At 37.4% G+C, this 27,310-nt stretch overlaps 1 protein-coding gene across 2 annotated transcripts in view; it reads right to left on the bottom strand.

Moving 5' to 3' along the window:
• The window catches only part of AAGAB (alpha and gamma adaptin binding protein), an 82,669-nt gene that overhangs the window by 47,035 nt on the left and 8,324 nt on the right, over positions 1–27,310 (bottom strand). For both annotated transcript variants that reach the window (XM_032623924.1, XM_032623922.1), the window contains exons 2-4: positions 7,993–8,183; positions 7,760–7,856; positions 7,321–7,410 (exon numbers count right to left, since the gene is read on the bottom strand). In XM_032623924.1, the coding sequence (XP_032479815.1) occupies positions 7,321–7,410; positions 7,760–7,856; positions 7,993–8,183 (378 nt within the window). The remainder of the gene's footprint in view (positions 1–7,320; positions 7,411–7,759; positions 7,857–7,992; positions 8,184–27,310) is intronic.

The raw sequence follows: 27,310 nt of genomic DNA, 5'->3' as shown, positions 1-27,310 counted from the left end.
TAAGCCAGTATACAGATGGAAAAAATATTTTTTTAATCAATTTGCGAAAGAAATGATAAACGCAAGGAAGAGCAAAAGGATAAACATAAAGATCTAAAAGAGGACATCAAAATCATAAGATGTGGGAGAAGAGAGTAAGAAAATGTAGATTCTTTTTTTTTAGAATGCATTTGAGCCTATATGACTGTCAGTCTAAAGCAAGCAGATATAGTAAGGAGTTAACATACTTGAAAAACAGGGTAACCATAAATCAAAAACATACAATAGATTCGCCAAAATCAAAAAGAAGAGAACACAAGCATAAAATAAAAGAAAATCATCAAACCACAAAATGAAAAACAAGAAAAAGAAAGGGACAAAGAAGAAACACAGCATCAACTGGAAAACACGGTTTAAAATGGCAATAAATATATATTTATCAATAATTACCTTAAATGTCAATGGACTAAATGCTCCAATCAAAAGACAGAGTGGCAGACTGGATAAAAAAACAAGAAAGTAGGATATGCTGCCTACAAGGCACCCACTTTAGGGCAAAGGACACACACAGATTGAAAGTGAGGGTATGGAAAAAAGACATATCATGCAAACGGAAATGACAAGAAAGTGAGGGTCACAATACTCACGTCAGACAAAATAGACTTTAAAACAAAGGCTATAAAGAAAGATAAAGACACTATATAATGACAAAAGGATCAATAAAAGGAGAGGATTTTACACTCATCAACAAATATGTACCTAATATAGGAAAACCCAAATACATAAAACAAATACTAACAGACATAAAAGGAAAAATTGACAGGAATACAATAATAGTAGGCAACTTTAACACCCCACTCACATCAATGGACAGCTCTTCTAGACAAAATCAATAAGGCAACAGATATCCTAAATTATACAATAGAACAGTTAAGACTTAATTGATATTTTCAGGACATCATATTCAAAAAACCCAGAATACACATTCTTTTCAAGTACACATGTAATATTCTCTAGGACTGATGACATACTAGGGCACAAAACAATAGAGCCAGATTCACCACAAAGAAAAGAGAACCCAAATAAACAAAATAAGAAATGAAAAAGGAGAAATATCAACCAAGACCGCAAAAATACAAACAACCATAAGAGAATATTATGAACATTTATATGCCAACAAATTCAACAACCTAGAAGAAATGAACAAGTTTCTAGAAACATACAGCCCATCAAAATTTAATCAAGAATATAACAGATAATTTAAAACGACCTATCATTAGAAGTGAAATTGAATCTGTAATTAAAAGAAAAAAAAAAAAACTCCCTACAAACAAAAATCCAGGACCAGATGGCTTCACAGGTGAATTCTACCAAACATACAAAGAACTTTTACCAATCCTCAAATTCTTCCAAAAGACTGAAGAGGAGGGAACACTCCCGAAGACATTCTATGAAGTCACTATCACCCTGATACCAAAACCAAAGATACCACCAAAAAAGAAAATTACAGGCCAGTATCTTTGAGGAATATAGAAGCAAAAATTCTCAACAAAGTATTAGCAAACTGAATCCAACAAAATATACAAAAGATCATACACCATGACCAAGTGGGATTCATCCTAAATTCATAAGGATGGTTCAACATATGCAAATCAATCAATGTGATACACCACATCAACAAAAGAAGAGACAAAAACCACATGATCATCTCAATAGATGCAGAAAAACCACCTGACAAAATCAACGTCCATTAATGATAAAAACTCTTACCAAAGTGGGTATAAAGGGAACATATCTCAACACAATAAAAGTTACTTATGACAAACCCACAGCCAATATACTCAATGATGAAAAGCTGAAATCCTTCTCTCTAAAATCTGGAACAAGAATGCCCAGTCTCACCACTTCTATTCAACATAATATTGGAAGTCCTGGCCACAGCAATCAGATACAAAAAGAAAATGTATCCAAATTGGAAGGGAAGAGGTAAAATTGTCACTATATGCAGATGACATGAAACTATATATAGCAAGCCCTAAGAACACCACACAAAAACTACTAGATATAATAAATGAATTCAGCAAGGTAGGATACAAGATTAACATTCAGAAATCAGTTGCATTCTTTTACACTAACAATGAAATATCAGAACGGGATTGTAAAAAACAAATTCCTTTTAAGGGCTTCCCTGGTAGCGCACTGGTTGAGAGTCTGACTGCGATGCAGGGGACACAGATTCGTGCCCTGGTCTGGGAAGATCCCACATGCCGCGGAGCGGGTAGGCCCGTGAGCCACGGCCACTGAGCATGCACATCTGGAGCCTGTGCTCTGCAACGGGAGAGGCCACAACAGTGAGAGGCCCACATACTGCAAAAAAAAAAAAAAAAAAAATTGCACCCCCCCCCCCCAAAAAAATGGAATACCTAGGAATAAATCTTATCAAGGAGGTGAAAGACTTATATGCTGAGAACTATAAAACATTAATAAAGGAAATAAAAGAGGATTCAAAGCAATGGAAAGATATCCCATGCTCTTGGATAAATTAATATTGTTAACATGGCAATACTACCCAAAGCAATTTACAGATTTAATGTGATCCCTATCAAATTACCCATGACATTTTCCACAGAACTAGAATAAATAATCCAAAATCTTATTATGGAACCATAAAAGACCCATAATTGCTACAGCAATCCTGAGGAAAAACAACAAAGCAGGAGGCATAACTCTCCCAGACTTCAGAAAATACTAAAAAGCTACAGTAATCAAAACAGTGTGGTATTGGTACAAAAATAGGCATACGGATCAATGAAACAGAGTAGAGAGCACAGAAATAAACCCACACAACTACAGTCAATTAATCTTTGATAAAGAAGGCAAGAATATACAATGGAGAAAAGACATTCGCTTCAGCAAGTAGTACTGGAACAGTTGGACAGCTGCATGCAAATCAATGAAGTTAAAACACACCCTCACACCATACACAAAAATAAACTCAAAATGACTTAAAGACTTAAATATAAGACATGACACCATAAAACTCCTAGAAGAGAACATAGGCAAAACATTCTGACATAAATTGTACCAATGTTTTAAGTCAGTCTCCCAAGGCAATAGAAATAAAAACAAAATTAATCAAACTTACAAGCTTTTGCACAGCAAAGGAAACAATTAAAAAAATGAAAAGACAACCTACAGAATGGGAGAAAATATTTGCAAATGATGCAAGAGACAAGGGCTTAATCTCCAAAATATATAAACAGTTTGTACAACTCAACAACAAAAAAACAAACAACCCAATCAAAAATGAGCAGAAGATCTAAAGAGACATTTCTCCAAAGAAGACATACAGATGGCCAGTAGGCACATGAAAAGATGCTCAACGTCACCAATTATTAGAGAAATGCAAATCAAAACTACAATGAGGTATCACCTCACACCAGTCAGAATGGCCATTAAAAAGTCTACAAATAACAAATGCTGGAGAGGATATGGAGAAAAGGGAAACCTCCTACACTGCTGGTGGGAATGTAAGTTGGTACAGCTACTATGGAAAACAGTATGCAGGTCCTTCAGAAAACTAAAAATAGAATTACTACATGATCCAGCAATCCCACTCCTGGGAATATACCTGGACAAAACTATAATTCAAAAAGATACATGCACCCCTATGTTCACAGCAGCACTGTTCACAATAGCCAAAACATGGAAACAACCTACATGTCCATCAACAGATGAATGGATAAAGAGGATGTGGTACATATATACAATGGAATACCACTCAGACAAAAAAGAACTAAATAATGCCATTTGCAGCAACATGGATGCAACTAGAGATTATCATACTAAATGAAGTAAATCAGAAAGAGAAAGACAAATACTATATGATATCATTTACATGTGGAATCTAAAATATGGCAGAGATTTCCCTGGTGGTGCAATGGTTAAGAATCTGCCTGCCAATGCAGAGGACATGGGTTCGAGCCCTGGTCTGGGAAGATCCCACATGCCACAGAGCAACTAAGCCTGTGCACCACAACTACTGAGCCTGTGCTCTAGAGCCCACAAGCCATAACTACTGAAGCCCACGCTCCACAACTACTGAAGCCCACATGCCTAGAGCCTATACTCCACAACAAGAGAAGCCACCACAATGAGAAGCCCATGCACCGCAATGAAGAGTAGTCCCCACTTGCCACAGCTAGAGAAAGCCCATGCGCAGCAATGAAGACCCAACACAGCCAAAAAATAATAATAATAATTTATAAAAATAAAAAAATTTAAAAAATAAAATATGGCACAAATTAACCTATCTACAAAACAGAAACTGACTCAGAGAGAACAGACTTGTGGTTGACAAAGGGGCACAGGGGTAGGGGAGGTATGGACTGGGAGTTTGGGGTTAGTAGATGCAAACCATTACTATAGAATGAACAAACAACAAGGTGCTACTGTATAGCACAGGGAACTATATTCAATATCCTGAGATATTTTCCAAAATGGAAAAGAATATAAAAAAGAATGTATATATATATATATGTATATATACATGTATAACTGAATCACTTTGCTGTACAGCAGAAATTAACACATTGTAAATCAACTATACTTCAATTTGAAAAAAGAATATTCTAGAAACTAAAACAATTAAATAAATACACAGTATAAAAGGTTTATACAATAAAGTCAACCCCATTACCTCATGAATGGAATCCACTCATATTCCCCTGAAAATGTTAGTTTCCATCAATTACGCAACTTATTTTAATTAGTTTAGTATGGGTACTATTTTGCTTCTGGACTTTAATTGATACTACTCAAAATGACAGGGCAGTAATCCCAGTTAGTATACCAATAATAAGGTGGTATTCTTAGCTACAATGTACCAATAGATATGAGTGTGTGCAAAGGAAATGGAAATCCTTCAGCTAATGAGCATTGTGAGACTGCATATGGAAAATAACAGCAGAAATAGTTTTCATGGGGTTTAAAGAGAAAAGTCTCCTAAGAGTTTATGGAACACAGTCCATATAGAACCTGTCTCTAGTGGCCTGGCCCAATCCTGGGTGGTTTAAAAGGAAGAGCACAGAATTAGAAGTCAGAAGATCTGAATGTGAACCCAGGCTCTATAACTTATTAGCTATTCGATTAAGGGCAAATCACTCATGCTATTCTTAAAGTAAAGTAGGGATGACACCACCAGGTACACCTCTCCCATAGAAAAGATGCACTGGAACTAATAATTTACTGGTGTAACCTTCCCCTCTACACTAAAAACTCTTTGAAGGCAGGACTCATGTCTCACTGAGTTCTCACTCACTACTCATTCTCACTACCTAAACTAACATGGTGCCTGAAAGACACAGTAACTCACGAACTGATGACTCATTTAAAGAATACCACCCTAGCAACCTAACAGAAATATGGGAAGGGTTAAACTAAAAATACTCTACAAAGATGAGTTTATCACCATCAGTGTTTAAATGAAGAAATAAAAGCTATGTTTATCTTAACTATGAATGATTCAATTCTTGAAAGAATAACTAATACTTCAGATGATATAACCAGGAACCAAAAATATGATCTGAAATAAAGAGCTAGAATCAGTAAGTTGAATTTAATACAAAGAAGCATAAAGTCTCATACTGATGTTTGAATAACACGTGCCAATAAAGGATGAGGGTATATGGCTTGGGAACAGTTTGCATTAAAACATTCTAGGAAGGTTTTAGTTAACTTACATAAAGACGATATGTTGAAATCTATTTTAAGGTTAAGCTGGATTAGGAAATTCCATGGCACTCCAGTGGTAAGGACTCCACAATCTCACTGCCATGGGCCCCAGTTTGATCCCTTGTCGGGAAACTAAGATCCCACAAGCTGTGCAGCATGGCCAAAAAAGAAAAAAGAGTCTTATATACAAGACACAAAATCATAATAAAGGAACAAGATAGAATAAAATAAAAGATTAAGCTGAATTAATACAAGAACACTCCTCAGACAGGGGCAAGGAGAAGCACAGTGGTATAAAGGAGCAGAGATTCCAAAATAAAAACAGATAAAATAAATGACTCAAATGTTGACCCTCAAGGACAATGGGAAGAACAGAACATTCTAATGCCAGAAGTAAGCAATCACACACATGCTCACATACACGAAACAGGCACAAGTTTAAGGAGTCCTAGAAAAACATGGAAGAGAAACCATACTTATTAATTTTCAATATTCTTAAAAATGTACAGCAAGAAAAATCAGCCTTTTTCTTTCATTTTTGTCCTCTTCTTCTCAGGCAGGGCTTTATTCCTTAAGGTAACAACATTTACAAAACTTCTAAATAAACCAGGATATAGAAAAGTGTTTCTTAATTTCTTTTTAAAAAAAAATACAGGTTTCACGTAATAATTACTTTTAGCCTCTCTATGCACTTTAATTCATGTTGGCTGCCCTACTTAGAACGTCTTTTACAACAACTGGCATCTTGCTACCAGTCCTCTAACTCTAAGTCCAGTACCTTCTCCATTTCCTCCCCATGGAGCTGCTGACATGTGAGATTTCACATACCAATGTGTTCTCTGAACTTCTGAAGATAAATAACCTCTTCCGTCTCTGAAACACCATAGCACCGATATACATATTTTTATAATACTTATGATGTTCCACTTGGTAATTCAATTGTTTGTATACCTGTTTCATCTCTTATACCAGATTATAAGGTTTTGGTGGGCCAAAACCCATCTTATCTTGGTAGATTCCACGGCAGCTAGCATAGCTGTACTTGGAAGAAAAGATGAGAAGAGGAATGGGGGAAGGGGGAAAAAGAGGCAGAATGAATAGAAGGTCCAAAGTATAGTAGAAGACAGGTAAGTGCAGAGTTACCCCGGGGGTGCGCATTCTGGGTCTATTTGTGGGTTCAAATATCCAAAAGACATACAAATAGTATTGACATGTCCCCTAGGGTTCCTGGGAATTCAACCTCAGGTTACTAGGAATTCAAAATAAGAAACATAAACTTTAACTATTTATGAATATAGATCAAACCCTCCTTTTTTTGGCAGCAGAGAAAGGATAAGAGACTGGGAAAATGACTAAGATTTAAGGTAGAAATCTCTACCTTTACCCATAAGAAAAACAAACATTTCCAAAGTCCTAAAATGGGTGGTAAAACCAAATAAATGGATTATTCAATTACCAGACCGCATCAATGGATTCTGCACAAATCTTTTCAAAGAGCTAGTGAAAAATGTGTTTTGAATATCACTTTGATTCTTCTTCCCTGAATTAAAATAATCGCTCATATCTGAATCCAAATGTCATGCTTTCTCCTGACACATAAATACTTACCATCCTCCTCAGGCAACTCTTCTGGACTAAGTTCTACTAATTCAAAGCCATGTTTGATACACCACTCTTGAGCCTTCTGTCGGTTTACACCTAAAATAACATGCAAAAGATTCTTTATAAGCAAAAATAAAATAAAACATGAATATTGCTGCAATACTCTCCACAATCTCAAAGTGTTACCTTTAATGTCAATGTTATTCTAAAGACGTACTAAATAAATATAAGGAAAATGATTTCTCAAACCCCAAGTGTCTGTTCTTAAAAAATAAAACGTAAATATTGCAAGATTCCAAAGAGAAATAGCTGAAAATATTTTTGTAAGGTAATAAAATCACACAAGATATACTGTTCTAAGTTAAGGAAACCAATGTATTGTTTACCAAGGAATGGCAAGTGTAACAACGTATGTACCACCTACAATCCCACTGGAGTGCCTTACCATTTTCAGACACTCTATCGCAAACCAAGATCATCACCTCAGGTAACCATGCTTCTGCCAGTGGAAGCCAGGAGGAAACACTATCAAGACCAGATTTCTAGAGGGAGGAGAAAGAAACATAGAAACAAAAACAGAAAAAGAGACATTAAGAGAACTCACAGAAAATGCAAGGTTAAAAAAAACAAAGCACAAAATAATTTCTTATTCAAGGTCCATGGAAAACAAAATCTTACTTGCGTGCTGTCAAAGTAAACCACAAATGCTTGAACAGACTCTGCAATCTCTGCAGTGACGAGAAATTTGTTTGGCACCACACATAGATTGATATCTGCTGAATAGTATTTATTATCAATGGTCCAGGGATAAAACCTCACGGCATCGTTGGCAGTCACTTCCACAATAAGATCTTCTGTTCCAAGGATATCTAAATAAATGACACAATATTACCATGGAAAGTACAAAACCAATATACAATGGTCAATTTTCTCAGTAAGATACCAGATTAATAATTCTCTTTATGCAAGGATTTCAAAGGGCCTCTGATTTATTAGGATAGTTTCCTTCTCTGATCATTTGATTATAAAAGTAATGGTGACATAATTTAATTCAATTAATTGGCTTTTTTCTTTAAGAACATAAAAACTATTGTGACTAGATTACATAGTAGTAGAGAACAAAACAGTCATCTAAGCAAACACCCAGTAAAGAGCAAGCAGAAGAGAAAGAAAAACAGCTACATGTATTGCTTACATACTTTATGGAAGCTGGAAGACTGTGAGAATAGTCAAGAATTTGTAACTATTTTGTACTTACTGCAAACTAAAAGGAAGATAGCAGCAAAGCTAAACCAGTAACAAAACAGTTACACACAGTCCCTGGGCCAAATGCTGACACATTAATTCAACTAATGAAATAAAAGAATGCATACTGACAAATGACCCCATTCCATTTATATATATTCAGCCTTCTTCAGATTCTTTGAAAGCCAACTCAAATTCTTGTTGACAAAGACATTCTGGCAAATTTTAATATAGAAAGCCAAGCAAATTAAATGATTTAGGAAAGAACCAAATCTTTCAGAAATCCATGTGCAACATGGGTATAACTAGTGAAATTCTTAACAGTAAATTACCAAGTCAATGATGGACAAATATAGATGTGGTCATGGAACCAGTGGAGCATTTTGCTTCCATAATGTAATACAATATTTAGAACTTGAAGAGACATCAGAAATTGTTCTAACCCGAACTCCTATCTCTCACACCCATAACCATAACCTCCGTTTTACACAGATGTGGAAAATTAGCTTAGAGAAGTAAAATGACAGGCCACTAACTGGGTTATAATAAGAATATACAGCCAAATGGCCACAAACTCCTTTTTAATGCATACTAAGATGAACATATAGAATATTCCTCACGAAAAAGAACAGAGCAGGAGGCATAACCCTCCTAGACTTCAGACAACACTACAAAAGTACAGTAATCAAAACAGCATGGTACTGGCACAAAACAGACATGGATCAATGAAACAGAATAGAGAGCACAGAAATAAACCCACACAACTACGATCAATTAATCTTTGACAAAGAAGGCAAGAATATACAATGGAGAAAAGACATTCACTTCAGCAAGTAGTACTGGGAAAGTTGGACAGCTGCATGCAAATCAATGAAGTTAAAACACACCCTCACACCGTACACAGAAATAAACTCAAAATGGCTAAAAGACTTAAATATAAGACATGACACCATAAAACTCCTGGAAGAGAACATAGGCAAAACATTCTCTGACATAAATTGTACCAATATTTTCTTAGATCAGTCTCCCAAGGGAATAGATATAAAAGCAAAAATAAACAAACAGACCTAATCAAACTTACAAGCTTTTGCAGAGCAAAGAAAACCATAAGCAGAACAAAAAACCTGTAGACTGGGAGAAAATATTTGCAAATCACATGACTGACAAAGGCTTAATTTCCCAAATACACAAACAGCTCATACAACTCAATAACAAAAAAACAACCCAATCATAAAATGGGCAGAAGACCTAAACAGACATTTCTCCAAAGAAGACATACAGATGGCCAGTAGGCACATGAAAAGATGCTCAACATCGCCATTTATAAGAAATATGCAAATCAAAACTATAATGAAGTACCACCTCACACCAGTCAGAAAGGCCACCATTAAAATGTCCACAAATTACAAATACTGAGAGGGTGTGGAGAAAAGGGAACATTCTTACACTGTTGGTAGGAATGTAAGTTTGTGCAGCCACTGTGGAAAACAGTATGGAGGTTCCTCAGAAAACTAAAAATAGAATTACTATATAATCCAGCAATTCCACTCCTAGGCATATATCTGGACAACACTATAATTTGAAAAGATACATGCATCCCTATGTTCATAGCAGCAGTAGTCACAATAGCCAAGACATGGAAACAACCTAAATGTCCATCAACAGATGAATGGATAAAGAAGATGTGGTACATATACAAAATGGAATACTATTCAACCATTTTTTTAAAATGAAGTAATTGCCATTTGCAGCAACATGGATACAACTAGAGATTATCTACTAAGTGAAGTAACTCAGAAAGGGAAAGACGAATACCATATGAAGATCACCTTCCTCCCCACAAATACATCAGAAATACAACTACATGGGGAACAACTCCTACAGAGCATCTACTGAATGCTGGCAGAAGACCTCAGACTTCCCGAAAGGCAAGAAACTCCCCACGTACCTGGATATATATTTTTTTCTCCTTTTTCTCTTTTTGTGAGTGTGTATGTGTATGCGTCTTTGTGTGATTTTGTCTGTATAGCTTTACTTTTACCGTTTGTCCTAGGGTTCTATCTTTTTTTTTTTTTTAATATAGTTTTTAGCACTTGTTTTCACTGGTGGATTGTTTTCTGGTTTGGTTGCTCTCTTCTTTCTTTCTTTTTTACTACTTTTGAATTTTTTTATTTTTAATATTTTTTTAAAAAACTATTTTATCTTATTTTTTTTCTTTCTTTCTTTTTTTCTCCCTTTTCGTCTGAGCCATGTGGCTGACAGGGTCTTGGTGCTCTGGCTGGCTGTCAGGCCTGTGTCTCTGATGTGGGAGAACCAAGTTTAGGACACTGGTCCACCAGAGACCTCCTGGATCCATGTAATATCAAATGGCAAAAGCTCTCCCGAAGATCTCCATCTCAACGCTAAGACCCAGCTCCACTCAACGACCAGCAAGTTACAGTGCTGGACACCCTATGCCAAACAACTAGCAAGACAGGAACACAACCCCATTCATTAGAAGAGAGGCCGCCTAAAGTCATAATAAGGCCACAGACACCCCAAAACACACCACTGGACACAGTCCTGCCCACCAGAAAGACAAGATCGAATGTCATCCACCAGAAAACAGGCACTAGTCCCCTCCACCAGGAAGCCTACACAACCCACTGAACCAACCTTAGCCACTGGGGGTAGACACCAAAAACAACAGGAACCAAGAACCTGTGGCCTGCAAAAAGGAGACCCCAAACACAGTAAGTTAAGCAAAATGAGAAGAAAACGAAGCACACAGCAGACGAAGAAGCAAGGTAAAAAGCCACCAGACCAAACAAATGAAGAGGAAACAGGCAGTCCACCTGAAAAAGAATTCAGAGTAATTATAGTAAAGATGATCCAAAATCTTGGAAATAGAATGGAGAAAACACAATAAATGTTTAACAAGGTCCAAGAAGAACTAAAGAGCAAACAAACATGATGAGCATCACAATCAATGAAATTAAAAATGCTCTAGAAAGAATCAATAGCAGAATAACTGAGACAGAAGGTGAATAAGTGACCTGGAAGATAAAATAGTGGAAATAACTACTGCAGAGCAGAATAAAGAAAAAAGAATGAAAAGAATTGAGGACAGTTTTAGAGACCTCTAGGACAACATTAAATGCAACAACATTCGATTTATAGGGGTCCCAGAAGAAGAGAAAAAGAAAGGGACTGAGAAAATATTTTAAGAGCTTACAGTTGAAAATTTCCAATATAGGAAAGGAAATAGTCAAGTCCAGGAAGCACAGAGTCCCACACAGGATAAATCCAAGGAGAAACATGCCAAGACACATATTAATCAAACTATAAAAAATTAAATACAAAGAAAAAATATTAAAAGCAACAAGGGGAAAACAACAACTAACATAAAACGGAATCCCCATAAGGTTAACAGTTGATCTTTCAGCAGAAACTCTGCAAGCCACAAGGGAGTGGCATGACATATTTAAAGCGATGAAAGGGAAAAACCTACAACCAAGATGACTCTACCCAGCAAGAATCTTATTCAGATTCGACGGAGAAATTAAAACCTTTACAGACAAACAAAAGCTAACAGAATTCAGCACCACCAAAACAGCTTTACAACAAATGCTAAAGGAACTTCTCTAGGCAGGAAACACAAGAGAAGGAAAAGACCTATAATAACAAACCCAAAACAATTAAGAGAATGGTAGTATGAACATACATATCGATAATTACTTTAAATGTAAATGGATTAAATGCTCCAACCGAAAGACATAGACTGGCTGAATGCATACAAAAACAAGACCCATATATATGCTCTCTACAAGAGACCCACTTCAGACCTAGGGACACATACAGACTGAAAGTGAAGGGATGGAAAAAGATATTCCATGCAAATGGAAATCAAAAGAAAGCTGGAGTAGCATTCTCATTTGAGACAAAATAGACTTTAAAGGACACTACATAATGATCAAGTGATCAATCCAAGAAGAAGATATAAAAATTGTAAATATTTATGCATCAAACATAGGAGCACCTCAATAGATAAGGCAAATGCTAACAGCCATAAAGGGGGAAATCAACAGTAACACAGTCACAGTAGGGGACTTTAACACCCACTTTCACCAATGGACAGATCATCCAAAATGAAAATAAATAAGGAAACACAAGCTTTAAATGACACATTAAACAAGATGGACTTAATTGACATTTATAGGACATTCCATCCAAAAACAAAAGAATACACTTTCTTCTCAAGTGCTCATGGAACATTCTCCAAGATAGATCATTTCAGATCACAAATCAAGCCTTGGTATATATAAGAAAATTAAAATCGTATGAAGTATCTTTTCTGACCACAATACTATGAGACTGGACATCAATTACAGGAAAAAATCTGCAAAAAATAAAAACACATGCAGGCTAAACAATATACTACTAAATAACCAAGAGATCACTGAGGAAATCAAAAAGTACCTAGAAACAAATGACAATGAAAACGCGATGACCCAAAACTTATGGAATGCATCAAAATCGGTTCTAAGAGGGAAGTTTATAGCAATACAATCCTACTTCAAGAAACAAGAAACACCTCAAATAAACAACCTAACCTTATACCTAAAGCAATGAGAGAAAGAAGAAAAAAACCCCAAAGTTAGCAGAAGGAAAGAAATCATAATGAGCAGATCAGAAATAAATGAAAAAGAAATGAGGAAACAATAGCAAAGACCAATAAAACTAAAAGCTGGTTCTTTGAGAAGACAAACAAAACTGATAAATCACTAGCCAGACTCATCAAGAAAAAAAGGGAGAAGACTCAAATCAACAGAATTATAAATTAAAAAGGAGAAGTAACAACTGACACTGCAGAAATAGAAATGATCATGAGAGATTACTACAAGCAACTGTAAGCCAATAAAATGGACAACCTGGAAGAAATGGACAAATTCTTAGAAAGGCACAACCTTCTGAGACTGAACCAGGAAGAAATAGAAAATATAAACAGACCAATAACAAGCACTGAAATTGAAACTGTGATTAAAAATCTTCAAACAAACAAAAGCCCAGGACCAGATGGCTTCACAGGCGAATTCTATCAAATGTTTATAGAGAAGAGCTAACACCTATCCTTCTCAAACTCTTCCAAAATATAGCAGAGGGAGAAACACTCCACAACTCATTCTACGTGGCCACCCTCACCCTGATACCAAAACCAGACAAAGATGTCACAAAAAAAGAAAACTACAGGCTAACATCACTGATGAACATAGATGCAAAAATCCTCGACAAAATACTAGCAAACAGAATCCAATAGCTCATTAAAAGGATCATACACCATGATCAAGTGGGGTTTATCCAAGGTATGCAAGGATTCTTCAATATATGCAAATCAATCAATGTGACAGATCATATTAACAAATTGAAGGAGAAAAACCATATAATGATCTCAATAGATGCAGAAAGAGCTTTCGACAAAATTCAACACCCATTTATGATAAAAACCTTCCAGAAAGTAGGCAGAGAGGGAACTTACCACAACATAATAAAGGCCATATATGACAAACCCACACCAAACATTGTTCTCAATGGTGAAAAACTGAAACCATTTTCACTAAGATCAGGAACAAGACAAGGTGGTCCACTCTCACCACTATTATTCAACATAGTGTTGGAAGTTTTAGGCACAGCAATCAGAGAAGAAAAAGGAATCCAAATTGGAAAAGAAGTAAGCCGTCACTGTTTGCAGATGACACGATACTATACATGAAGAATCCTAAAGATGCTACCACAAAAGTACTAGAGCTAATCAATGAATTTGGTAAAGTTGCAGAATACAAAATTAATGCACAGAAATCTCCTGCATTCCTATACACTAATGATGAAAAATCTGAAAGAAAAATTAAGGAAACACTCGCATTTACCATTGCAACAAAAAGAATAAAATACATAGGAATAAACCTACCTAAGGAGACAAAACACCTGTATGCAGAAAACTATAAGACACTGATGAAAGAAATTAAAGATGATGCAAACATATGGAGAGATATACCATGTTCTTGGATTGGAAGAATCAACATTGTGAAAGTGACTATACTACCCAAAGCAATCTACAGATTCAATGCAATCCCTATCAAACTACCAATGGCATTTTTCACAGAACTAGAACAAAAAATTTCACAATATGTATGGAAACACAAAAGACCCCGAAGAGCCAAAGCAATCTTGAGAAAGAAAAATGGGGCTGTAGGAATAAGGCTCCCAGACTTCAGATTATACTACAAAGCTACAGTAATCAAGATGGTATGGTACTGGCACAAAAATAGAAATATAGATCAATGGAACAAGATAGAAAGCACAGAGATAAACCCACGCACATATGGTTCAACTTATTTCTGATAAAGAAGGCAAGAATATACAATGGAAAAAAGACAGTCTTTTCAATAGGTGGTGTTGGGAATACTGGACAGCTACATGTAAAAGAATGAAATTAGAACACTCCCTAACACCATATACAAAAATAAACTCAAAATGGATTAAAGACTTAAAAATAAGGCCACGCACTATAAAACTCTTAGAGGAAAACATAGGTAGAACACTCTATGACATAAATCACAGCAAGACACTTTTTAACCCACCTCCTAGAGAAATGGAAATAAAAACAAGAATAAACAAATGGGACCTAATGAAACTTAAAAGCTTTTGCACAGCAAAGGAAACCATAAAGAAGACGAAAAGACAACCTTCAGAATGGGAGAAAATATTTGCCAATGAAGCAACTCACAAAGGATTAATCTCCACAATTTACAAGCAGCTCAAGCAGCTCAGTATCAAAAAAAACAAACAACCCAATCCAAAAATGGCAGAAGACCTAAACAGACATTTCTCCAAAGAAAATATAAAGATTGCCAACAAACACATGAAACAATCTTTGACATCACTCATCATTAGAGAAATGCAAATTAAAACTACAATGACACGTTAATGAGTACTCACCAGAACTACTGCCACCACTGTCTTTGTCCGTGCAGTGAACCACAGCCACCCCCACCTCTGCAAGAGACCCTCCAATACTAGCAGGAGGTGGGTCAAAAAAGATCTTGCTGAGTCACTCCCATGAGAAAACTTGCACAATCCTCTTAGATAGCCTCATCCACCAGAGGGCAGACCGCAGAAGCAAGAAGAACTACAATGCTACAGCCTGTGGAACAAACACCACATTCACAGAAAGACAAGGTGAAAAGTCAGAGGACTATGTACCAGATGAAGGAACAAGATAAAACCCCAGAAGAACAACTAAATGAAGTGGAGATAGGCAACCTTCCAGAAAAAGAATTCAGATTAATGATAGTAAAGATGATCCAAGACCTCGGGAAAAGAATGGAGGCAAAGATCAAGAAGATGCAAGAAATATTTATCAAAGACCTAGAAGAATTAAAGAACAAACAAACAGAGATGAACAATACAATAACTGAAATGAAAACGACACTAGAAGGAATCAATAGCAGAATAACTGACGCAGAAGAACAGATAAGTGACCTGGAAGACAGAATGCTAGAATTCACTGCTGTGGAACCAAATAAAGAAAAAAGAATGAAAAGGAATGAAGACAGCCTAAGAGACCTCTGGGACAACATTAAACGCAACAACATTCGCATTATAGGGGTCCCAGAAGGAGAAGAGAGGAAGGACTAGAGAAAATATTTGAAGAGATTATAGTCAAAAACTTCCCCAACATAGGAAAGGAAATAGCCACCCAAGTCCAGGAAGCACAGCGAGTCCCATACAGGATAAACCCAAGGAGAAACATGCCAAGACACCTAGTACTCAAATTGGCAAAAATTAAAGACAAAGAAAAATTATTGAAAGCAGCAAGGGAAAAACGACAAATAACATACAAGGGAACTCCCATAAGGTTAACAGTCGAATTTTCAGCAGAAATTCTACAAGCCAGAAGGGAGTGGCATGATATACTTAAAGTGATGAAAGGGAAGAACCTACAACCAAGATTACTCTACCTGGCAAGGATCTCATTCAGATTCAATGGAGAAATCAAAAGCTTTATAGACAAACAAAAGCTAAGAGAATTCAGCACCACCAAACCAGCTCTACAACAAATGCAAAAGAAACTTCTCTAAGTGGAAAACACAAGAGAAGAAAAGGACTTACAAAAACAAACCCAAAACAATTAAGAAAATGGTCACAGGAACATACATATCGATAATTACGTTAAACGTGAACGGATTTCAAGCTCCAACCAAAAGACACTCGCTTGCTGAATGGATACAAAAACAAGACCCATATATATGCTGTCTACAAGAGACCCATTCAGACCTAGGGACACATACAGACTGAAAGTGAGGGGACGGAAAAAGATAGTCCATGCAAATGGAAATCAAAAGAAAGCTGGAGTAGCAATACTCATATCAGATAAAATAGACTTTAAAATAAAGAATGTTGCAAGAGACAAGGAAGGACACTACATAATGATCAAGGGATCGATCCAAGAAAAAATATAACAATTATAAATATACATGCACCCAACATAGGAGCACCTCAATACATAAGGCAACTGCTAACAGCTATAAAAGAGGAAATCGACAGTAACACAAGAACAGTGGGGGACTTTAACACCTCAGTTGCACCAATGGACAGATCATCCAAAATGAAAATAAATAAGGAAACACAAGCTTTAAATGACACAACAGACCAGACAGATTCAATTGATATTTATAGGACACTCCATCCCAAAACAGCAGATGACACTTTCTTCTCAAGTGCGCACAGAACGTTCTCTAGGACAGATCACATCTTGGGTCACAAATCAAGCCTCAGTAAATTTAAGAAAATTGAAATCATATCAAGCATCTTTTCTGACAACAACGCTATGAGATTAGAAAGGAATTACAGGGAAAAAAAGTAAAAAATACAAACACATGGAAGCTAAACAATACGTTACTAAATAACCAAGAGATCAATGAAGAAATCAAAGAGGAAATCCAAAAATACCTACAGACAAATGACAATGAAAACACGATGATCCAAAACCTATGGGATGCAGCGAAAGCAGTTCTAAGAGGGAAGTTTATAGCTATACAAGCCTACATCAACAAACAAGAAAAATCTCAAACAATCTAAACTTACACCTAAAGGAACTAGAGAAAGGAGAACAAACAAAACCCAAAATTAGCAGAAGGAAAGAAATCATAAAGATCAGAGCAGAAATAAATAACATAGAAACAAAGAAAACAACAGCAAAAATCAATAAAACTAAAAGCTGGTTCTTTGAGAAGATAAACAAAATTGATAAACCATTAGCCAGACTCATCAAGGAAAAGAGAGAGAGGACTCAAATCAATAAAATTTGAAATGAAAAAGGAGAAGTTACAACAGACACCGCAGAAATACAAAGCATCAAGAGACTCTACAAGCAACTCTTTGCCAATAATATGGACAACCTGGAAGAAATGGACAAATTCTTAGAAAGGTATAACCTTCCAAGACTGATCCAGAAAGAAATAGAAAATATGAACAAACCAATCACAAGTAATGAAACTGAAATTGTGATTAAAAATCTTCCAACACACAGAAGTCCAGGACCAGACGGCTTCACAGGTAAATTCTATCAAACATTTAGAGAAAAGCTAACACCCATCCTTCTCAAACACTTTCAAAACATTGCAGAGGAAGGAACACTCCCAAACTCATTCTATGAGCCCACCATCACCCCAATACCAAAACCAGACAAAGATACTACAAGAAAAGAAAATTACAGACGAATATCACTGATGAATATAGATGCAAAAATTCTCAACGAAATACTAGCAAACAGAATCCAACAACACATTAAAAGGATCATACACCATGATCAAGTGGGATTTATCCCAGGGATGCAAGGATTCTTCAATATACAGAAATCAATCAATGTGATACACCATATTAACAAATTGAAGGATTAAAACCATATGATCATCTCAATAGATGCAGAAAGAGCTTCTGACAAAATTTAGCACCCATTTATGATAAAAGAAAATCTCCAGAAAGTGGGCATAGAGGGAAACTACTTCAACACAATAAAGACCATATATGACAAACCCACAGCAAACATCATTCTCAGTGGTGAAAAACTGAAAGCATTTCCTCTAAGATCAGAACGAGACAAGGATGTCCACTGTCACCATTATTATTCAACATAGTTTTGGAAGTCGTAGCCACGGCAATCAGAGAAGAAAAGAAATAAAAGGAATACAAATTGGAAAAGTAGAAGTAAAACTGTCACTGTTTGCAGATGACATGATAGTGTACACAGAATCCTAAAGATGCCACCAGAAAACTACTAGAGCTAATCAATGAATTTGGTAAAGCTGCAGGATATAAAACTAATGCACAGAAATCTCTTGCATTCTTAAACACTAATGATGAAAAATCTGAAAGAGAAATTAAGGAAACACTCCCATTTACCACTGCAACAAAAAGAATAAAATACCTAGGAATAAACCTACCTAGGGAGACAAAAGACCTGTATGCAGAAAACTATAAGGCAATGATGAAAGAAATTAAAGATGATACCAACAGATGGAGAGATATACCATGTCCTTGGATTGGAAGAATCAATATTGTGAAAGTGACTATACTACCCAAAACAATCTACAGATTCAGTGCAATCACTATCAAATTACCAATGGCATTTTTTACAGAACTCGAACAAAAAGTCTTAAAATTTGTATGGAGACACAAAAGACCCCGAATAGCCAAAGCAGTCTTGAGGGGAAAAAAACGGAGCTGGAGGAATCAGACTCCCTGACTTCAGACTATACTACAAAACAGCAATCAAGACAATATGGTACTGGCACAAAAACAGAAACACAGATCAATGGAACAAGATAGAAAGCCCAGAGATAAACCCATGCACCTATAGTCAACTAATCTATGACAAAGGAGGCAAGGATATACAGTGGAGAAAAGACAGTCTCTTCAATAAGTGGTGCTGGGAAAACTGGACAGCTACATGTAAAAAAATGAAACTAGAACACTCCCTAACACCATACACAAAAATAAACTCAAAATGGATTAGAGATGTAAATGTAAGAACAGGCACTATAAAACTCTTAGAGGAAAACATAGGAAGAACACTCTTTGACATAAATCACAGCGAGATCATTTTTGATCCACCTCCTAGAGTAATTGAAATAACAACAAAAGTAAACAAATGGGACCTAATGAAACTTCAAAGCTTTTGCACAGCAAAGAAAACCATAAAGAAGATGAAAAGCCAACCCTCAGAATGGGAGAAAATATTTGCCAATGAATCAACGGACAAAGGATTAATCTCCAAAATATATAAACAGCTCATGCAGCTCAATATTAAAAAAAAACCCAATCCAAAAATGGGCAGAAGACCTAAATATATACTTCTCCAAAGAAGACATACAGATGGCCAAGAAGCACATGAACAGCTGGTCAACATCACTAATTATTAGAGAAATGCAAATCAAAACTACAATGAGGTATCACCTCACACCAGTTAGAATGGGCATCATCAGAAAATCTACAAACAATAAATGCTGGAGAGGGTGTGGAGAAAAGGGAACCCTCTTGCACTGTTGGTGGGAATGTAAATTGATACAGCCACTAGGGAGAACAGTATGGAGGCTCTTTAAAAAACTAAAAATAGAACTACCATATGATCCAGCAATCCCACTACTGGGCATATACCCAGAGAAAACCATAATTCAAAAAGACACATGCACCCCAATGTTCACTGCAGCACTATTTACAATAGCCAGGTCATGGAAGCAACCTAAATGCCCATCGACAGACGAATGGATAAAGAAGATGTGGTACATATATACAACGGAATATTACTCAGCCATAAAAAGGAATTAAATTGGGTCATTTGTTGAGATGTGGATGGATCTAGAGGCTGTCATACAGAGTGAAGTAAGTCAGAAACAGAAAAACAAATATCATATATTAACGCATGTATGTGGAACCTAGAAAAATGGTACAGATGAACTGGTTTGCAGGGCGGAAGTTGAGACACAGATGTACAGAACAAACATATGGACACCAAGGGGGGAAAGCCGCGGCATGGTGGGGGTGGTGGTGTGATGAATTGGGCAATTGGGATTGACATGTATACACTGATGTGTATAAAACTGATGACTAATAAGAACCTGCTGTATAAAAAAATAAATAAAATTTTAAAATTAAAATTAAACAAAACTACAATGAGGTATCACCTCATACCAGTCAGAATGGCCATCATCAAAAATCTACAAACAATAAATGCTGGAGTGGGTGTGGAGAAAAAGGAACCCTCTTGCACTGCTGCTGGGAATGTTAATTGATATAGTCACTATGGAGAACAGTATGGAAGTTCCTTAAAAAGCTAAAAAAGAACCTGCATACAACCCAGCAATCCCACTACTGGGAAGATACCCTGAGAAAACCATAATTCAAAAAGAGTCATGTACCACAATGTTCACTGCAGCTCTATTTACAATAGCCAGGACGTGGAAGCAACCTAAGTGTACAATGACAAATGAATGGATAAAGAAGATGTGGCACATATATACAATGGAATATTACTCAGCCATAAAAAGAAATGAAATTGAGTTATTTGTAGTGAGGTGGATGGACCTAGAGTCTATCATACAGAGTGAAGTAAGTCAGAAAGAGAAAGACAAATACCGTATTCTAGTACATATATATGGAATCTAAAAAAAAAGGTTCTGAAGAACCTAGGGACAGGACAGGAATAATGATGCAGATGTAGAGAATGGACTTGAGGACACAAGGAGGGGGAAGGGTAAGCTGGGACGAAGTGAGAGAGTGGCATGGACTTATATATACACTACCAAATGTAAAATAGATAGCTAGTGGGAAGCAGCCACATAGCACAGGGACATCAGCGGGGTGCTTTGTGACCACCTAGAGGGGTGGGATAGGGAGGGTGGGAGGGAGACGCAAAAGGGAGGAGATATGGGGATATATGTATATATATAGCTGATTCACTTTGTTATAAAGCAGAACCTAACACACCATTGTAAAGTAATTATACTCCAATAAAGATGTTAAAAAAAAAAAAACTGGTCTGCCGAAAGTAAAACCTCTTTTTTAACCAAAAAATTAAATTTCAAATAAATTTAAGACTTTACCTTTGACATAAGGCCCCTTTTGAAACTAACTTTCTAAAATTTTTCACCAAAACCGGAATTGTTACTCTGAAATTAACAGATCTGTGCCAATATTTGAAAATCTGAGTTTACCTTGTCTCTTTAAGAAATCAGTAGTTCTTTCTGCTTAATTTCTACCTTAAGTTATAGTCTTTTATTAATTATTAATCAATCCCATAGCAGCCAGCTGCAGTGCCCCTCATAATGGAGCTCAGGTAAGAAATAACCAGGAAGAACACATAAGTTATTAAAATCAAAGATTCTGCTTTCATGTAAATGTCTCATAGAAAAAAAAAAAAAAACTCAAAGTCTATGTTGCATCCAAAGCTAACGTTTCAAACTTCAAGCAAGTGGCATAGCAATATGCCGATATGGAAGAAGGAAAATTGAACCAAGGAGAGCAGCAAAAAATGTATAAACTGATTTCTTTTTTAAGGGTAGGAGGAGCCACCACATGGAATCAGTCTTCATTCACGGGTAAATTTTTAAAATAATGAATTGACTTTTTTTTTAAGTGGGGAGCACAAAGAGTACAACAATGAACTCACTGTTTTTAAGGGGCAAGTAGAAGGAGCACGGGACTAGAACTCCCACCAGCACCACAGCCAGTTCTTGATATTTCCTAGGCTGGTTGTATTGTTAGAAACTGGAATAAAATGTGGGTTACGCTTTTTTCAAGTCAGTGTCTTCAACTAACAAGAAAAAATTAAATCAATGAAGATGTCATATCTTTACTTACAAACTGCAATTCAGACTATTTGGATCCATTAAGGATGGTTCATTTTATTAATCAATGTCTAGAATACCAGAGGATAAACCAATGTGTTACTCAGAGCTCTTAAAATTTCAATTACATACTGTGGTTGATTTTCAAGTGAGAAGATATTTACTTAACACATACAAAGAAGCTATTTCTTTCTCTTTTCTCTAAATCTAAATGAGAATAGAACCAATAAATTGGGAAAATGAATTTTACCTTTCAAAGTTTTAGCAGCTCAGTGGTCTTTTGTTTTGTTTTCATTCTTTGTGCTGCCTAAAAGAATTTGATAGGTCAATTTACTTAACAGATTTTTTTTAACATTTTATGTCTAATCAGATACTTTCAGTGAGGCTGCATGTGGGCTTTATTATTACATCTGTGCCATATTAGAACTAGAGAGAGAAAAGTGAAGATTGGCTCTTTCTAGTTCTTATCATCAACATCATAATGTAAAGTTTAATTTTAAAAACGTAAATGTCTACACTAAATACAGCTTTTCTCCCTCATCCTTTATATTTGGTTTCAAACGTTTAACAAGTTTATTCTTCTCCAAATTAAAACAAAAATCACTCAAATGCTGGTGCACATGGCTAAGAGTTTCCAGAGATCAGTCAGTATAATTCACTCAGTTCACAGATAAGAAAACTGAGGGTCAGAAAAAAGAAGCCACTTGCCTAATAAGAGCAGAGCCTAAAACGGAATTCAGGTCACCAGCATTCTTTCCTACTCTACTGTGGTGCATTACAGGTTACAACACTTAGCGTTTGAGCTAGGTCACACTCAAGTGCCTAACGGTCACAGCCAAAACTAACCTATGGGCCTAAGCGTCCCCTTCCCTTCCATGAAAACCAAAAGATGTGACCCCGTTGATGGGTTTCAGGTATTTCTATGTCAAAAGTGAGTCATAGTGATCTTGTGGGAGTTTTTTGCCAGACAGACTTCCTAGAAAAACCTGCCACGGCCTCTGTTCTCTGCCCTGCACTAAACTGAATTTTGATGTAGTCAAAACGATGCACAAATACAATCACGAGCAGCTTCTCCCTCCTCCTGCCATTCACTCTGCTGGCAGCCACCTGGTGGAGCTGTAATACATCACTTTTTAAGAGACAAATACTAGATGATTCATTGCCAGCTATGTTATTATGAATGGTTTCACAGCTTAAAATAGTTAATTCACAGTGTTTTCAGATGAGAAGTTAAACGTCAACTCAGTTCCAGTAGCAAGTGTAAACCTTTCCCCCAGCTTTAAGTACAAGTATAAAACTCCTTTCCTGTTTGAGAAACTGTTACATAGCCATCAATTCTCCAGCAACTCCTACTTACTTCTCACTTCCTTGGTGATCTTATTTCCCCTATAGTCCCTCCCACTCGGCAAGTTACTGAAGAGATTCCAAAGCTGAAGAAAGCTGTAAGCCAAGGAAGCATTTCAGGTCAGTGACCCAGCAACTCCCTCTTCTTCTTGACCTTCTTTCTACTACTCCATCTCTCCTGATGTTTCTTCCCTCAGAAAAAGGTTAATTTGGAAAGCAATCATTAAAGAAAGAGGCAAGAAGCTTTCTGAGGTTCCAAAGCAAATTCACAGAACAGCACAAATACCCAATTTCATACATGCATATATATAAATACAATCCTTACCTTACCCCCTCACCTATCTACCCCAGCCAAAAAAGACCAAATCAGCACATTCTAAACTCAAGGAACTGATACTGTTTTAGATTATTCATATCTCCTTCAGTAGGAGAATTAAAGACACTTTTTTTAAAAATACTTCTGAGCACTAATAGCTGTGAAGTTGTGGCTTGGCACACCAGTTAGATTTTCTTTTCTTTTTTTTTAAACATTCTTTTTTATATATATATTTATTTTATTTATTTATTTTTTGGCTGTGTTGGGTCTTTGTTGAGGTACACAGGCTTCTCATCGCGGTGGCTTCTCTTGTTGCAGAGCATGCGCTCTAGGCGCGCAGGCTTCAGTAGTTGTGGCACGCAGGCTCTAGAGCGCAAGCTCAGTAGTTGTGGTGCACGGGCTTCTCACTGCAGTGGTTTCTCTTGTTGCGGAGCACAGGCTCTAGGCGCACGGGCTTCAGTAGGTGTGGCACGCAGGCTCAGTAGTTGTGGCTCACGGGCTCTAGAGCATGGGCTCAGTAGTTGTGGTGCACGGGCTTAGTTACTCCACAGCATGCGGGATCTTCCCGGACCAGGGCTCGAACCCATGTCCCCTGCATTGGCAGGTAGATTCTTAACCACTGCGCCACCAGTGGAAGCCCTAAAGACACTTTTAATACTGGTAGAATTAATGTGCACTTAATTAATCATGACACTGATTAATTGATTTGTGACATAGATTTGTGAAGAGTTGTCCAGTGGTTAAATCATATTTTCTATGCCCTGAGGGAAGTGACAGCTGCCACCTCAAATCAAGACGATCCTTCTAGAAAGCAGCACCCTTCTAAGAATACAGTTCGTTTTATTCTTTCTCATAGACCTGAAACTGCCTTTGCAGCCAGGCACCATAACCTCCCACCCCCGATACCAGTGTCTTTCATGGTACCCACTCCTCTGGGGGACCCAGAGTTCCTTCCCCTTCCCTTTGTGATGGCAGCACTACTAACCAGAAAAGGCCGGAAAAGAGAGACAGCACAGACCTGGGGTCACAGGGACCTGCATCTGAATGCTGGCCCTCAGTGAGAATGACAAATTAATCTCTCTGTGAGTCATCTCCTCGGCTGCAACAGGAGACAAAAACACTCCTCAAATTGCTCCTTGAAGATTAAATAAAACAATGCCCAAGAAGCGCAGGTGGGCGCAGGGCACAGAGCAGGCCCTCAGTAAAGTTCACCTCCTCCTCCCCAGCTTAGTTTCCTGCACGTGTGTCAGCACTCCTGACTCTAAGAGGACAGGTTACACACGTGTTGAGGAGTTAGTAAGAAACATTACAATTAGGAAATAACTAAGCTGCTCTGGCCCCTCCCTTCCCAAAGTATGCCTTCTCCAAATTTTTCTTTGCCATTGTTAAGGCTCAGACTGAGACAGAAGAGAAAACAATTAGGAAAAGTATAGGAGGCAGTAGAGTCTGACGTCAGTTGAAGGAGAAAGTAGCTATTATGAAAGAAAAGAATTGAGCAAAATGTGATTTGGAAAAAAAATGACAGCCAGAGTTTTCATTAAACAGCAAGGAGGAAAGACAAAGAGGGACCTTTAAAAATCATAATGGTTCCAGGACTTCCCTGGTGGCACAGTGGTTAAGAATCCACCTGCCAATGCAGGGGACATGGGTTCGAGCCCTGGTCCAGAAGATCCCACACGCGTAGAGCAGCTAAGCCCGTGTGCCACAACTACTGAGCCTGCACTCTACAGCCCTCAAGGCACAACTACTAAAGCCCACGCACCTAGAGCCCGTGCTCCACAACAAGAGAAGCCATTGCGATGAGAAGCCCGTACACCCCAACAAAGAGTAGTCCCTGCTCACCACAAATAGAGAAAGCCTGCGCACAGCAACCAAGACCCAAGGCAGCCAAAAATAAATAAATTTATAAGAGAAAAAAAAAATCATAATGGTTCCATATTGTTGCAACCAGTGACCATTTCATAGCCACAATTTCATGAGAACACCATACAACGTGGGTGCTACTCTATCCAAAACTCTATAACAGTTATTAACTACCAGATTATTCCCCAAGTACTAGGAGTAGATCATACTGCTGCGGTGTAAAGGGCCTTTGGAGCCTGTATGCCATTTAAAGGTTAAAACTGCAAGGTTAGGGCTGGGACTTTACAGAGACAAATGTCAGGAAATTCTTATCTGTGATTCTCTGAGTAATCATCCTGCAGCCTCCTGGTGCATGTATATACAATATCTGTCTCCGTGTATATGACAGATCCATCAGTGGAGCAGTATGAAGTGGCTGAGAAGAGGAACTGGACTGAGTTAGAGCAACATACCCCTGCTTTAACAGGAGTACAGCAATTCCGGTTTGCTTACAACACTTAATTACCTTTTCCTCACACACTCCTCTCTGGTCACTCTGTAAATTCACATTGCCACATGCTTCGGGGCTTTTTGTATCACAGTGGAAAAGTTTTAAAAGTTTAAGCAGAGGAAATCCAACTCAGCCCTCCTCCTTTTCGTCAAGTTCGCTTTCTCCCAATAGCTGTCTGGACTTGGGTCACCACATCTTCATGTTAAAATAACTGAGGGTGGGGGTGTGGTGGGGGAGGGTACACGGTCTCCGCTTTGCCCTTAGAAGACCAACGTGAGAGACCAACATGCACAAAAGCCATAAAGGAAGAAGCTGGCAGCCAGGGGAGACAGAATGTGGAGAAGTGCTCTACGAGGGCCAAGAAGAACCATCAGCCTCTAAACTTCGTGGGCTGCATGCAAAGACCACTTTATCAGTCCCAGTGGCACAGCTGATGGACAATTCCCCACTCTATTTGGGGAAAGGGGGGGGACTTCTTTGGATTCCATTACTATCACTTATTTATGGAATCATAGTCCAGATATCACCTAAAGCAGTGGTTCTTTATGGGGAGGTGATTTTGTCTCCCAGGGCACATGTCAACATCTAGAGACATTTTTGGTTGTCAAAAGCGAGGAGATGCTACTGGCACCTAGTGGGCAGAGGCCAAGAATACAATGCACAGGACAGCCCCACACAACAGAGAATTACTCAGCCCAAAATGTCAACAGAAACCCTGATCTAAAGCAAACGAACTTGTGGAACTGACCTGACTGTATTCATGAAACAAAATAAAAGTTGTGGAATGCAAATTTGGTTTTATTCTTTCTCATAGAACTGAAACTAGCCTTTTACAGCCAGGCACCATAACCTCCC

This window comes from Phocoena sinus, chromosome 2, assembly GCF_008692025.1.
Source record: "Phocoena sinus isolate mPhoSin1 chromosome 2, mPhoSin1.pri, whole genome shotgun sequence".
In the NCBI taxonomy this organism is placed as follows: Eukaryota; Metazoa; Chordata; class Mammalia; order Artiodactyla; family Phocoenidae; genus Phocoena; species Phocoena sinus.
This window is presented reverse-complemented; position numbering and strand designations above follow the sequence as displayed.